Source organism: Castor canadensis, chromosome 17 (genome assembly GCF_047511655.1).
Source record: "Castor canadensis chromosome 17, mCasCan1.hap1v2, whole genome shotgun sequence".
Lineage (NCBI taxonomy): Eukaryota > Metazoa > Chordata > Mammalia > Rodentia > Castoridae > Castor > Castor canadensis.
The window spans coordinates 48,028,498-48,042,482 of record NC_133402.1 but is presented as its reverse complement, the minus strand read 5'-3'; the positions used below and the strand labels follow the sequence as shown (position 1 = coordinate 48,042,482).

Here is a 13,985-nt window from a genome sequence, read left to right as displayed (position 1 = left end):
CTGAGAGATGTGTCTGTGCGTGGTCCAGAGGCAAAACTAATTGTTTCTTCGTCTCTCCCTTTTGCTACCACCTCTTCCAAGGAGCCATTGTCCTCTCATACCTTTAATGCACAGCCCCTGTCTGTGACAGTAGGATAGAGAAATTTTGGGGAAAGGCTTCAAATTTTACAGTAAGCAAAAGGAAATGATTTTTTTTTCTTTGTCTTTCTGAGCTGTTGGTCTTACAGACTTAAGAAACTATCCCATCTTATCACCATAAAGATGTAGGGAAATAGGCAAATGGGCCACCAGCAGTGAGCAGATAGATTTGGAAATAGCACTGGTTGGCCTAAGAGCAAGAGCCTGTAGTTATATCCCCAGTGCATGATGGATAGGCATCAGCTCTTGGGTCTGTGTCGTGTTGATCTGCCAGAGATACTTCTGTCTGCCAGATTGTTGCTTGAATAGCTCTTTTCTCTGCTGGAACACACACTCTGATCTATTGCTTCAGATAATTATTTTTGTGAGGAGCTCAGCATGGAGCAAATATTTGATCGATTAGTTTGGTGACAGCAAGATTTGTATCACTTAGTCTCTGAGCACCTCTTGGAAGAGTGCTGGAATTTTATTCATAGGATTATACTATGTTTATAAGTACCATCTCTGGAGCCCAAGTGCCCAGATCCGATCCAAGCATCCGCATTTCCATGCTTTATGATGTTGGGTGAGACTGATCTTCTGATCTTTATGTCTTTCTCGTTCTCCTGTAGGGTCAAAAGAGTTCACTTTTTTTTTTTTTTTTGGTGGTACTGGGGTTTAAACTCAGGCCCTACTCCTTGAGCCACTCCACTAGCCTTTTTTTGTGATGGGTTTTTTCAAGATAGGGTCTCAAAAACTATTTGCCTGGGCTGGCTTTGAACCATGATCCTCTTGATCTCTGCCTTTTGAGTACCTAGGATTACAGACGTGAGCCACTGGCACCCAGCTATAAAGCACTTAAGTAAAATGCCCACAACAAAATAGGTGTTTCTTCACATAGTTATCCTAAGACTGGCATAATAAATTAGCACATATTTGGTGACTTAAAACAATAGAAATTTATTCTTATTCTTCTGGGGACTTAGAAATCTGATGCCCAGTCAGGCCATTTTACTTACTAGGAATCTAGGGGATGATGTGTTCCTTGTCCTTGCAGCTTCTGGTCATGCATGGCATGTACCTAGTTGGGGGCCACCATCCCACGTGCTACAGGTTCAATACCCCTTATCCAAAATATTTGAGATCAGAAGTGTTTCAAATTATGGCATTGTTTGGAGTTTGAAATTTTTGAATTTCAGATTTTTAGGTTAGGGATGCTCAACTATTAAGTTGTATAAGTTGCTAAATGTATGGGTTTTTTATTTTAAAAATGAATTATTGCAGGAAGTAGCAATCTTAAAACTATGATATAGTAAAGGAAAAAACATAATACCTGCAATAGATGTGCATACCTTTGGGGGTTTTTTGTTTTTTTGTTTTTTTTTTAATGTTAGGATTACATTAATACCTTTCTCATGAACTATTTCATTTGAGCACAGAGGAATATAGTGGGAAGAGAACTGGACTTAAGGATTAGAAGATTTAGATCTACTTTATGATTTCCCCTTCCTAGTTCTGTGACTATAAAGAAGTTTTGGGACTATTCCAAACTTCTTTTTACTCTGTATAAAATGAAAATATTTGCTCTGCCTCTTACCAGTGTATTAGAGGAGCCAGTGACATGATAAGGTACTATATAAAGTCAAACAGTTCCCCTGATCGCACTGTACACCCTGTAGTTCAGGGCGGCTGTTGAGCTTGTCTCAGTGTAAGCTCAGGACATCCTGAATAACTTACCCACAAACACACATTGAGGGTAGAGTAAAGCAGAAGTGGGATTGAGGCTGTTTAGTTTCTACCTTAATTCATCAGTAGTTCCCTGTTGAAAGTGGTCTGCCTAACTATTCACTGGTAGGGGGTCCATTAGTTAGTTAGTCAGGGATTCAGCAATCCACACTTTATCCTAGACACCAGAGTATAAAAATTCTGTCCTGTGGGAAGTGATTGGAGCTGAACAGTTGTATATCACGTCACTTATTTATCCACACACCTAGAATATTCTTCTTTATTTCTTTATCCCTTACCCGATACTGGCTCTGGCTTCTTTTAAAGGTATGCTTCATAGCTCTCCTGTCAGATTTCAAGAAACAGAAACCTGTGAAAAGCTGGCATAATATTCTTCCTCACTTGCGTAAAACTGTCCAAGCTGAACTTGGTGATAGGAAGCAGCATAGCCTTGGCAGACATTTGTTGTTTACTTCTTCTAATTCTTATCTTCCCTTTAATTGCAAGAAGACCACTAACTGTCTTTTGTCTCCAAAACAGTGTACTTCTGAGTTCAAAAGTAGACCTCTTGCTTACATTGTAACTGTCTTCATATTACAGTGGCAGAGTTAAATAGTTGTGACAGAGACTGTATGGCTGACAGAGTCTAAAATATTTACAGTTAGAATCTTTAAAGAAAAAGTTTGCTCACACCTGCAATCCTAACTACTCAAGAGGATCATAACTCAAAGCCAGCCCGACAAATAGTTCATAAGACCCCAATCTCCAAAAACTCAACTTAAAACAGGGATAGCAGAGTGGCTCAAATGGTAGAGCACCTGCCTAGCAGGTATGAGGCTCTGCGTTCAAACTCCAGTACCACCAAAGAGAAAAGAAAAGGAAAGGTTTTCTGAAAGTTCTAAAGGTTCAGTAAGATATTGAATGCAAGAGGTATTTTGTGCTTGTCTCTAGGGCCTCGTGTTGTAAATTTGAAAACACTGATGATGTCTGTCTTTCACATACCCACACACACACACCCCCACCCCATGATTCTTGCATTCCAGTGCTTCATGATGTTTGCCACGGGAAGATATTTTTTTATGTGAATAGAACTTTAGAATTCAAATCAGACTCCTTTTTTAATGATGATTTCTATACCCTTTCACCCACACCTCTCCTCTCAAACCCTGTATACAAAGGACAATCTGGATGGACTGAGCTGTGGTCCTTAAACTGTACACCAACTTCCTGTTAAATTCCTTCTCTCCATTCCCTGTGGTGTGTGTTTGGTTTTGTGTGTCCTCAGTATGACATTTGACGATCCCCTGGTCACTCAAACTAACCAGAATGAATATTTTCTTTTAGGGATACTTTTTTTTATAATTTGCTTCTTAACAACTACCTGCCCATCAGGTTTTAGAATAGCCAGTGAGTCCACTGATCTCCCTTATTAGATGCCCCACAAATAAATGAATGAACAGATAAAAAGCTGGCCATAGAGGTGACTACAGACCATTGCTCTGATGGTATTTGAAATTCTTTGGAAGGCTGAGTATTGTCTATATTTAATAGTCATGGACAATGAGTTGATCCCTTTCTTCTGCTCATTCCTTGTATATTTAAATCTCCCTCCACAGGCCAGATACCAGGTCCAGGTTCCATGATGCCGGGGCAGCCCATGCCAGGCCGCATGATTCCCACCATCACAGCCAATGTTCATCCCACTGGAAGTGGCCCTGCCCCTCCTGGTATGCCTCCAATGCCCGGAAACATCTTAGGACCCCGGGTACCCCTTGCAGCACCAAATGGCATGTGTAAGTAGCATAGTGGAAAGACACATTACCCCCGTTGAATGGCCGGGGGTGCCGTATGGCAGGTCTGTGGACAGTACAGTATGTTACAATGGGTTCCAGAGGATCAGTTTTTGGTCTCTGCTTTTCAGCACCCTTGACAAGTGTGAAATCCTTCCATATAGTCAAGCTGCACCTCAGCACTGAGGACTTGGGGGAGGCCGGTAAGGCATTCCTGTCCCACTTCTGTTTAAATCTGTCTCATTTAAATCAGCAGATATGCATAGACACGGCTTATTTTCTCTACAGGAGCCTTTATGCATACAAGGTTCAAAGTGATGAGTATAAAGAAAAAAAATAGTAAGGCTGGGAGCTTGGCTCAATCAAAGACCGGGTTCAAACCCCGGCACTACAGTAAAAATTAAGAACAAAAAAAAAAAAAATAGAAGCCACTTTAGAGCAAAAATAACAACTGTATTTCTTGTAGATATTCTTGGCATATTGGTAGCAACTTTATAGACTAAGGTGGGGAGTATTCAGGGGCTGTGTTTAGAAAGGAATACTGGGAAGTCCCCAAGACCAACTTAGTGGATGCAACACTGGTGCTGCTCAGCAGAATCTGTCTGACACTGTGTGCAGAGGCCAGGTCATTTCTCCAGTAAGCCCTAACTCTGCCCCAGCCCTGGCCTTAACAGTGTTGCTTCAGGGGCTCTGGTCTGCCCTTTACATCTGTAGACCAGCTCAGTGAGAAGGATCCTGCAGTGTATCCAGTAGTATTGACCAGAACCATAGCCATGTCTGTTTATTTAGAAATTCACATATGTAGCAAGAACTTAGCTTCCAGTCAAGTCAAAAAGAATAAGAAATAAGATTCCCTAGCCTGCAAGAGCTTTTGTTGGGAAAACAGCCCCCTAACACACACTAATGCAGTACTGGAGTTTGAATTCAAGATTTCATGCCTGCAAGGCAGAGGTTCTATTACTTGAGCCATACCTCTAGCCCGGGAAAACATATGAAAAGTTGGGTGACATTTACTAAAAGGTATAGGAGACTACAAAGTGCCTTGAATGCGCTGTAGTTCTCTGGGAGACTGCCAGGGCAGTAAGAGAGGCTTTGTGGACATTCCCCACTGGATTCCCAGGAGCTCGGACACTGTAGATGCGTGGAAGAAAGGCATGGTTTAGCTGAGTATATAGCATCATGCCTGTAGGGAAAAAAATGATATCCCTCAAGCCAGTGGTGAGAGATTATGGTACAGTGGGTACCTCTTTTCCTTGTCAAGAAAATGCTTGGCAAGCCACCTTCCAGGCAAAGAAACTGGCCTTCCAAGGGAATTCACCATTTTGCCATCTCTAGTGCAGAGATCATGTCACTGTTATATCTAGCTGGTCTCTCGCAGTTTGTGACTTTAGGATTCCATCCTAAATGGTACTCTGTCATCAAGGAGGCTTTTGGAATTCTGAACTGCTACCATGACACTCAGGTACTGGGAAGGCCATGCTCACAAATTGCTTCCCCTCGTCACACCTTGGTTTCCTCCACTGAAAGATAACACAAGGGATTTAAATCACTGGGCTTTAGGTTTGATAAAAACCTCTTGGTTGGGTGAATTGACTCATGAGCACAGCTTTACTTTAATTGTTTGTTTCATATGTTTTCATCTCTTTCAAGATCTTGAGGCTTTTAAATCCCTGGATAAAATAATCTCTAGGGTTCCTTTGTACACTAAAGCAGCTAAAGTTGAAATAGGAAAGAACTCCACACACTCTTACTAATTGTTCCCTTCAGGACCTGACCTAGTTTTGCCAAAAATCCAAGGACTGCAGTTCAGGAGCTGTGAGGACCTCTCAAGACTTTCAGCTTGGCAGCAGCTGCCTCAGTGAAGTTCTCTGGCCCTTGTAGAAACAGTTAATAAGCAAAAAGTTACTGATAGTCTATTTTGTGCCTAGCTAGACTACACACTGTGGAAGAAAGAAAAATAAAAGACACAGAACTTGCCCAGGAAGTAGCTTATTATAAAATTGAAGAAATAAAATTAGTAAGGAGAACCATTAGAATACAATAAAATCAAAATACAAGTAGGTTTCAAAGGGTCTGGAGTAATTCTTGGAAGGAGTGGGCCTTAGAGGAGTTTAGGAATCTCCCAATCTGCGCTTCTTGGGTTAAGCTAAGAACATGAGCAGCGACTGGATGATGGGTGTGGATTAAACCACATACACCTCACCGGCAGCAGTGTCTGATAGGCCACGTTGCTTGCCTACACAAATTAACTTCCTCTGTTCTTTTTCACTGAATGGCCTCTTTGCAAAGCCTCTGTGTTTCCAGCAATGACGAGTACCTTGGATGTATTTGCAGATCCTCCTCCACCTCAGCAGCAGCCACCACCGCCACCTGCAGATGGGGTCCCACCGCCTCCTGCTCCAGGCCCACCAGCTTCGGCCACTCCTTAGCCTGAAAGATGCAGGGAGCCTCCACGCCCACCACAAGCTGGAGTGGGGATGACAGGACTTGTGTGTCTCAGATTTCTTGGGTTTCTTTCAGGACTTTTCTTCTCACATCCCAAGCATGTGTCCTAAGTCTCCCGACTCCTCTTGCCACCCTCTCCATGCTCTGACATCTTTTGTGTTAGATCCTCAGCTGACACTCAGTGGGGGGAGCTTGTGGTGACAGTGTGCTCTAGCCATCCTAAAAATAACCTCCATCTCCCCTTTCCTGGTGTGGCAGGTGTTGGCAGTTTATCTTCAGGTACTGTCAACATTGGTGTTCCATGTCTTTATCACTTTTTCTCTCCTGAAGTTTTTTGCTTTGTCTTATGCCTCTATGGATAATCCTGTATAATTACTTTCTTTTTCCCTGTTGTTATGACGATTTCAAAGAAGAGCATCCTAAGTTAACAGGAACCAAAAGAAATAGTGATAGGCAGAAAGAGATAGCCACAGGGGACACACCTTAAGGCATTATAAGTGACCTTATTCTGCTTATCTGAGCTAAGAATGGTGCTGCTGGTGAAGTTTCCTAAGACTTGTCATGCATAAATGCACCAAAATTAATAGAGGGGAAGGAGGGGGTGCCCCCATTGATTTTATTCCCTGGTGAGGATTGTGAAGGCCTCCATCCTGCCTGGCAAAACATACCACTTTAACTAGTAACTCTAACGTGGTAGAGGATAGCACAAACATTAGAACAAATCCACTTCTTCCCCAGGTCCACTGGTTTTGGTTTTCTGTGTAGATGATTTGCTGGATTGGAAGTTGGTGTTTTGTTTTTCTGAGGGCAGTGTGAGCTTTGAGGGTTGGAATTTGGGGAAGCATTCCTTAGTTCCCTACTGGCCAGGAAAGTTAAAGGGGTCTAGGGCAGCGGGCCCTCCCCCCATGAATCTAGCCTACTGTTTACTTGCTTTGTATGGATGCTTTTTCCCCCCTCCCTCTTTAAAAAAAAAAAAGGAAAAGGAAAAAACCCTTAAAAAAAAAAAGTAAGTAGATAATGCTAAACATTTTAGCTCATGGAACTTGGTTAGGATGGCTGGGGGTGTAAGTCCCTAAACTACCTCTTGCAGCAGCCAGGGTGAATGGAGTTTCTAGAATCGGTACTTTGGGTTCAGGATGGGATTGGAAAAGCGGGCAGGGTCATCAGCCTTTCATACCTTCTCCCTTCCCTTTCTGAGATCTCACATTCCATCTGTCACAGGGTTGTCCAGGACATGCTGAGGGTACCAACGACCTCACGTGGCTCCAGAGCAGCATGCGTTAGCATTTGGGGTGCTCAGGCTAAGAGGGTGTGATGCCACTCCAGAGGAAGAGCCACAAAAATGCCTTAATTTGAGCCCATATCTATCCCTGCCAATGAGTGATTTGAGAGTTCTTGGTTTTGTCTTGTCTTTCTTTCCTCCCTCCCATCCCTCCATCTTTCTTTCCTCCCTCCCATCCTTCCATGAGTAGTGAAAAGGTGTTTGGGGCAGAGCTTGGTTTCCAAAGCGCCTGGCTTCTTCACTTCCCATTCTCAGTGGCAGTTTCATTATTTAGAATGCGAGGTAGGACATCTTTTGGGTATCTTTTTCTATGTTTTCTAAAGCTTTACATATAAGAGGGTGTTAGGGAACTTTTTCCCTTAATATCAGAAAGCTAAAAATAAAACCACAATTAATTTGCCTTTCAAACCCTCAGGTTGGCCTCTAACCTGGTGGCCCTGATCACTTACAGAATACTAGAATACTGGAACCAAGGACACCTTGTTTCTTTTGTGTGTTCTGGACTCTTGGGGTAGAAATGGAAATGAGCTTTTTTTCCTACTGGAGTTTACTTCTGATGCATTTGCCTCAAAAAGACCCCAGTGCCTTTTGACAATGGCCAGGGTTTTCCCTACTTCCCTCCAGCCTCTCCCAAAGCAAACTCACTCCAAATGCTCACCTTTTCCCCTGGAGTCCTAGAAGGAGAATGGAATTCTGGTTCATACTGTGGTCCCTTGTAACCTCAGGTCTTTAATCTGATCACTTTCAAATTTAAGAGATCCAGGTGGGAATATTTTTACAATGCTGGTAATCTACACAATACCTGAATTCAACATTGTTATGTTTTAGCATAAGTAATGACTTTTTCTTTTCATGTCTTTAATCTGGTTTCATTCCTGTAATACAACCACACAATTTTGTGGGGGTGGGGAGGTGGGGAATAATACGTGGTTTTTGTACAAACACATTTCTCTGTGTGTTATTTTGAAAAAAATGAGGGGAGAGAGTTTTGAGAGATTGGAGAAGATGGATGAAAGTGGCTTAATCTCCCTCTGTTTTGTTGAATAAATGAAATACCATTTCTGGATTCCAGTTCCATTCTCTGCATTCATACACAATTTCATTTTATATCACATAAAGAACCTAGATGTTCTGCCCCACCTGGTCACCTTCATCCATGACTCAGACCACCTCACCGACCTTTGTCATGCTTCAGGAAAATGCAGCTGAGTGTGTCTCACCCACTGTTACTTACTTGGTCAAAGTGAAGAAAGATGAATGGAAGTTCTCCAGAAAGAGTATCCACCACCTGGTGTCTCTAACGGGAGCAGTAGTCTTGCTTAATGAGCTGGAGAATTTTTATCAAGATGCAGTTTAGACACCCCCAAGATGGAAGCACTCCTTGAGGGCAGAAGGTTCTGTGAATTTAACATACTCCAAGGACAGATTTTGAGCATCCATAGGTGCAAGCCCTATGCAGAAAGAAACCTTTTTATTTTTGAAGATGATTGTGAATCCAGTGAAGCAAAAGAAGAGGATTCTCTGCCATGAAATGAACACCCAGCTCCTCACAAAAGGGTGCCTCTAGTAAAGAACTAAAACTGGTTCTTACGTAGTTCGTGTACTTTCTAGAGGGTCAAGGAAGTTAATCCTTAAGCCACACTTATTAAAGACCAGTTTATAAACTTGAGTATGAGTTATTTTTAGAGCATAACAACATATGCACTCAACCAGTCTTCCATAGGCTGCTCAGATCTTTAGTGTGGGGTAATTCCCCAAAGTTAATTAACAATAGTAATTTTCAAACTGTAGAGTAGGATCACCAGTAACATACAAGCTGCTGGGTTCTGTTCTCAGCTGCTGACTTAGTGGGTCTGAAGTGAGTTCCATTGTCTTGCATTTTTAACAAATTCCCAGAGGATACTGACGCAGCTGGTTAAGTAGGGTGTGTAGTACAGCAAGTTCTCTATAGGTCCCACTGTGAGACCTTACATCTAAACAACATTTGAGATCCTGTTATGTGCCAGGCATTGAACTTTGCCTACAGTGAAGTCACAGGCCACTTATGTTCCAGCGGGGTAGAAGATACCAAGCCATACATACTTAATAATAAATATTAACATTTCAAATAATGCAAGATCTTCATGAAGTGAAACAATGTAATCAAGTTTCTTGAGGCCAGTTATGGTAGCATATAGCCATGTGATAGGCTGAGTGGCTGAAGTGGGATTGTGAATTCTAAGCCAACATGAACCACGTTGTGAGATTGTGTCTCAAAAATTAAGGAAAAAAAAATAGGTGTTTAGGTGCTTCCTGGAGACAACCCGGTGGGTGATCTCCCATAATCATAATTTTTGTCATGGTGGTATGGTATCCTGACTGGTTGACCATTCATTCCAAGGACTCCTCCATGTGAATAACCAGGGCATCCTTCCATCTGGTTACACAATTCTAGCTCATGAGAACTCTGCCTCTGGTTATCATAAAACCCCTGCTTTCTGTTGTTCCAGGAGTGTGTTCTATTGCTCACATTGAAGAGGTTTCTTCCTAGAAACTCTTGAAGTACCTTGATTACTATCAATGGATTATTCCCCTTTTTTGTTTTTCTTAAGTGCTGGGGCTTGAACTCAGAGCCTACATGTTGAGCCACTCCACCAGACCTTTTTTGTGAAGGGTTTTTTCAATATAGGCTCTCCGGAACTATTTGCCCAGGCTGGCTTCAAACCACAATACTCCCGATCTCTGCCTCCTGGGTAACTAGGATTACAGGTGTGAACCACCAGCACCTGGCAGATTACCGCCACCTAAAGAGGTCATCATTCAGAATGGGAGGCAAATGTATGCTAGTGGAGGAAGTGCTGCCCTCTTTCAAGCCCAGGACTCTCAATGTTGGATTTCCTTATGAACATCCCATATTCAACTTTATTCCCTGAGGCTCATTTTCACTCTGGTTATTATTTTTATCTTAAACTTGGGACAGCATTGAGGAAAGACTGACACACATAAAGGATTGCTAAAGGGAGAAAATTCAATGAGTCAACCCAGAGGCTCCAGAACCAATTATAGCAAACTCTCTGGTACCAACCTGCCCTATTCTGATTCTTACAGGGATCCCAAGGGTTAAGAGGTCCTTTTCTGGTCCCTCCTCCTCCTGATCTGCCTTACAGAATTTGAGCTATCATTACTAGCACTGTTACTCGAGGCCTTTCCATGCCCTTCCAACTCCATGGAGAACAGCCAGGTGAGTGATTCTGGCAGCAGCCTTATGCTTCCAGGGAAATAACTAGAACCTGCCCTGAAGGTATAATTTTTGCAGACCTTAGCAGAATAGCCATGCCTTAATACAGTGCAGTGACTACCACTTACTGACAATGACAAAGGAAAAAGGCCTCCCACTCTGGCAACCTACCATCTACATGCCCTTGCTACCAGCTGGTCTTGTAGAAGGAGTTAAAAAGCAGTCAGGGATGGTAATAGTCCCTTTGTTTTCTGTGGATTGTCCTTGACACTGACAGGTTTCCCATGGCCATCAAGATTGATCCCTTACTCCAGTGAGCTTATTCTGCAGTAGCTACAGGATCCCTGAGATGCTTTTAGGTCCCCTTACTGAGGCAGTGACTGTCCTCTGTAAACAGTCTAGTTGTGGCTGTCAGTGTTGGTTTGTCTAGGAAGCTTTCTCCCAGTTGGGTTGACATTGGAATTAGGGGTAGAAATTCAAGAGGCTTTTCTAATCTGATGGCAAACCCACTGCCTGGACAAGATGACCACCCCAGGTTGGGATAATCCTTTTCTGATATGATAGCCCTTGTTCAAAAACCCAGAGTTGCCTGCAATGAGGAGACTAGTCAGCACAAAGAACTCAGGCTTCAGACCACCTAGCCCTTGCCTTCTTCCTGGGAATGGTATAAGTAGGCCTATTGCCAGCAGCTTGTAGCCAGAAGTGGTCACAGAGCTGATTGTCCTTAGGACCTTGAATCTGGTCTTGTTCCTGTTAAAGAAATCATAGCATTAACTCTCAATGCCCAAGTAAAAGGAGGGAGATGTCAGGGAGGTGGGAATGGAGCTTCTATTGATGCCCTACCTCTGCATCCTGATTCCCCTTGTGAGATTAAGAAACAATATTGCCAGATGTTGGTGACTCATGCCTATAATGCTAGTTACTTCAGAGGCTGAAATTGGGAGAATTGCAGTTCCAAGTCCAGCCTGGGCAATTAGTTACAAGACCTCATCTCCAAAACTAACCAAAGCAAAAATGGACTAGAGGGTGTGGCTCAAGTGGTAGAGCGCCTATTTAGCAAGTGCAAAGCCCTGACTTCAAACCCCAATCCCACCACAAAAAAAAAGGGTAAAGGGTTTGAAATCAGGATCTTCATGTCTGAGCCTTACCACTTCTTTAGCATGATTGTGGGCAATATTGCTATCTGTTAGTTTATAGATCGAACCGATAAGACATTTGTTGCATAGTTGAAAAATAAGACAAATTCAAACATTAGGAAATAAGTGAAAATCTCAATGCGTGAGTGGTTAAAACTGAAGACCTACAAGCCAGAAAATGATTTCCTGTCCAGACTATGCAAACTGGTTTGCCTCTGTGGCAATTGGAGCAGCTTCTGCTCTGCACAGGAGCTTCCTGGTGAAGACAGTGCCTTTCCATCCGCAGGGATGCAGGCAGCAGCCATAGCAATGGTCCTTGTGCCTGCCTTCGCTCTGGAGGTAAGTTGCCAAACCCAGTAGGAAACACATGAAGAAACCATTGCTGAACACATCACTGATGCCCACATGTGTGTACTGTAAATGGAGGAAGGGATATGGGTGTAAGCTATAGAGAATGATCAGTCTCTCATTCTCCATTCCCTGCATCCTTTGTCTCTTTAGCCTCCCCAAGCCCTTCTGCCAAGAAAAAATAAAATTATATATATATATATAAAACCTTCACTTGACACTGTGGTTGCCAAACATTTTCATATATGAGACTAAGGAGACTGATCTCCAAATTCTTCCCATCACACACCGCATAAATGAGCTTATTCCTCCATTTTGTGGGTGTCACCCAGCCAACAATCCTGGAACTGCTGTTGATATCTCCTGGGAGGATTAGAATGAAACAGAATGGCAACGGTTGACTTGAAATCCCAAATTGAAGCTGGAAGTGTAGCTCGTTGGCACAGCACTTTCTCCAATGCTCAAGGCCATGAGTTCAATCCTCAATACCCCTACCCGCCCCAAAAAAAAACCCAACTGAAGAAAGTGGTAACAGAATTTGTCTCCAGAGAAGGAAGGAAGATGGATGAAGGAGATTTCAATATTTTGTGCCATATGTTTGTTTTACTGAATGAAAATTGAATTTAAAAGAATAGTTAACAAAATACATTAAAGATGGGAAACACAAGGTAGAGAAGATAGAATTTTAACGTGAGTGGGAGAAGGCCCGCTCTTCACACCATGTCTCGGACATGGAGGGATCTATCCCTGATACCTTATACAGACTGTAGGAAGGAGAGGAGGTAGGCCCATCCACCAACATCCACTTTGGACAACCACCACCCAAGAATGCAGGAGACAAAAGCAGAGAGACTATATATACTACAAGGTGACACAGGTAAAGTGTAGACAAGGGAAACAGGGTTAAAGATAAGGCCAAAACCCTACCTGGCTCTCTGTTTAGACCAGCATGTATTTCACACTGGTATTTCACTGTCCCTGAATACAGTTTGACACCATGGAAAGAGCCACAGAAAACTACTTTTGCCAAAAGATCCAGACTCAGGTTCTAGGGCAGGTGTGAATAGCTGGCATTCCTTTACTGATGCCTTCTACAAAGCCTACCTCCTTGCCTAACACTGATCAGGAAGTGTCTTAACAGTCCGGACCTGGTGAGCTGGCCTCGCCGAGGTAGGGTGATCGAAAATGAGCTTTTCTACCCTGGGAAGTTTGCCTTGTCTGGAGGAGAGGGAACACTAGGCTGGGCAAGTAGCCTGCAGCTGTTCTGGCATACTGAATCTTTGAACCAAGGCAGCCCCACCAGGAGACACATAAGAGATTAGGAGATGGAATGTCCATCTTGGTCACCTATTTCGTCTATCACAAATGAGAGCATCTCTCAGCACCATGTCCTTGAGTCAATAACACATAAAGAAGCAGACTGTCGGTTTTGGGGGAAATAAAGGTGACTAGCCTGCATGCAGCTCTGCCTCCCCACTAAAGGGCTTCCGGAGTGAACGGGTTCCCCCACACACACCCAGATTAATGTCTGGCCCTTCATCTGCGTGTGCCTGGGCAGTGATCTTGGTTTACCCAGGAACTTGAGCTTTTGTGGCCCAGGACACCCGGGGAACGATGCATCCCGGGAAGGTAGAAAGGGATCCCAATTAAAGGTCGCTCCCCATGCTATCCCAAGAAGGCTTGGAAGGTGAAGCCTAGGAAGGGTCTTACTCATTGCCCCGTGCTGCATGATGCGTTCGTCGGACCTGGCTGTGAGAGATCTGAGCTAGTGGCTTTGGCTGCAGACGGATTAGGTCTGATCCGATTAGAGCCTGAGCCGTCGTATTCGCCCCCTTGCCAGGCTATGCCAACATACGCCCAACCTCGTGGAGACCTGGAGACCTCCCTGGGAACCTTCCCTTCCCGGAACACCGGGTTGGCACAGA

The 13,985-nt window shown here is 43.4% G+C and overlaps 1 protein-coding gene across 3 annotated transcripts in view; it reads left to right on the top strand.

The window, feature by feature from the left end:
• Nucleotides 1–8,425, top strand: part of Smarcc1 (SWI/SNF related BAF chromatin remodeling complex subunit C1) — a 191,198-nt gene extending 182,773 nt beyond the window's left edge. For all 3 annotated transcript variants that reach the window (XM_074060362.1, XM_074060361.1, XM_074060360.1), the window contains exons 27-28: nt 3,459–3,635; nt 5,967–8,425. In XM_074060362.1, coding sequence (XP_073916463.1) covers nt 3,459–3,635; nt 5,967–6,061 — 272 coding nt within the window. In that variant the 3' untranslated portion in view covers nt 6,062–8,425. The remainder of the gene's footprint in view (nt 1–3,458; nt 3,636–5,966) is intronic.
• Nucleotides 8,426–13,985: the final 5,560 nt, after the last annotated feature.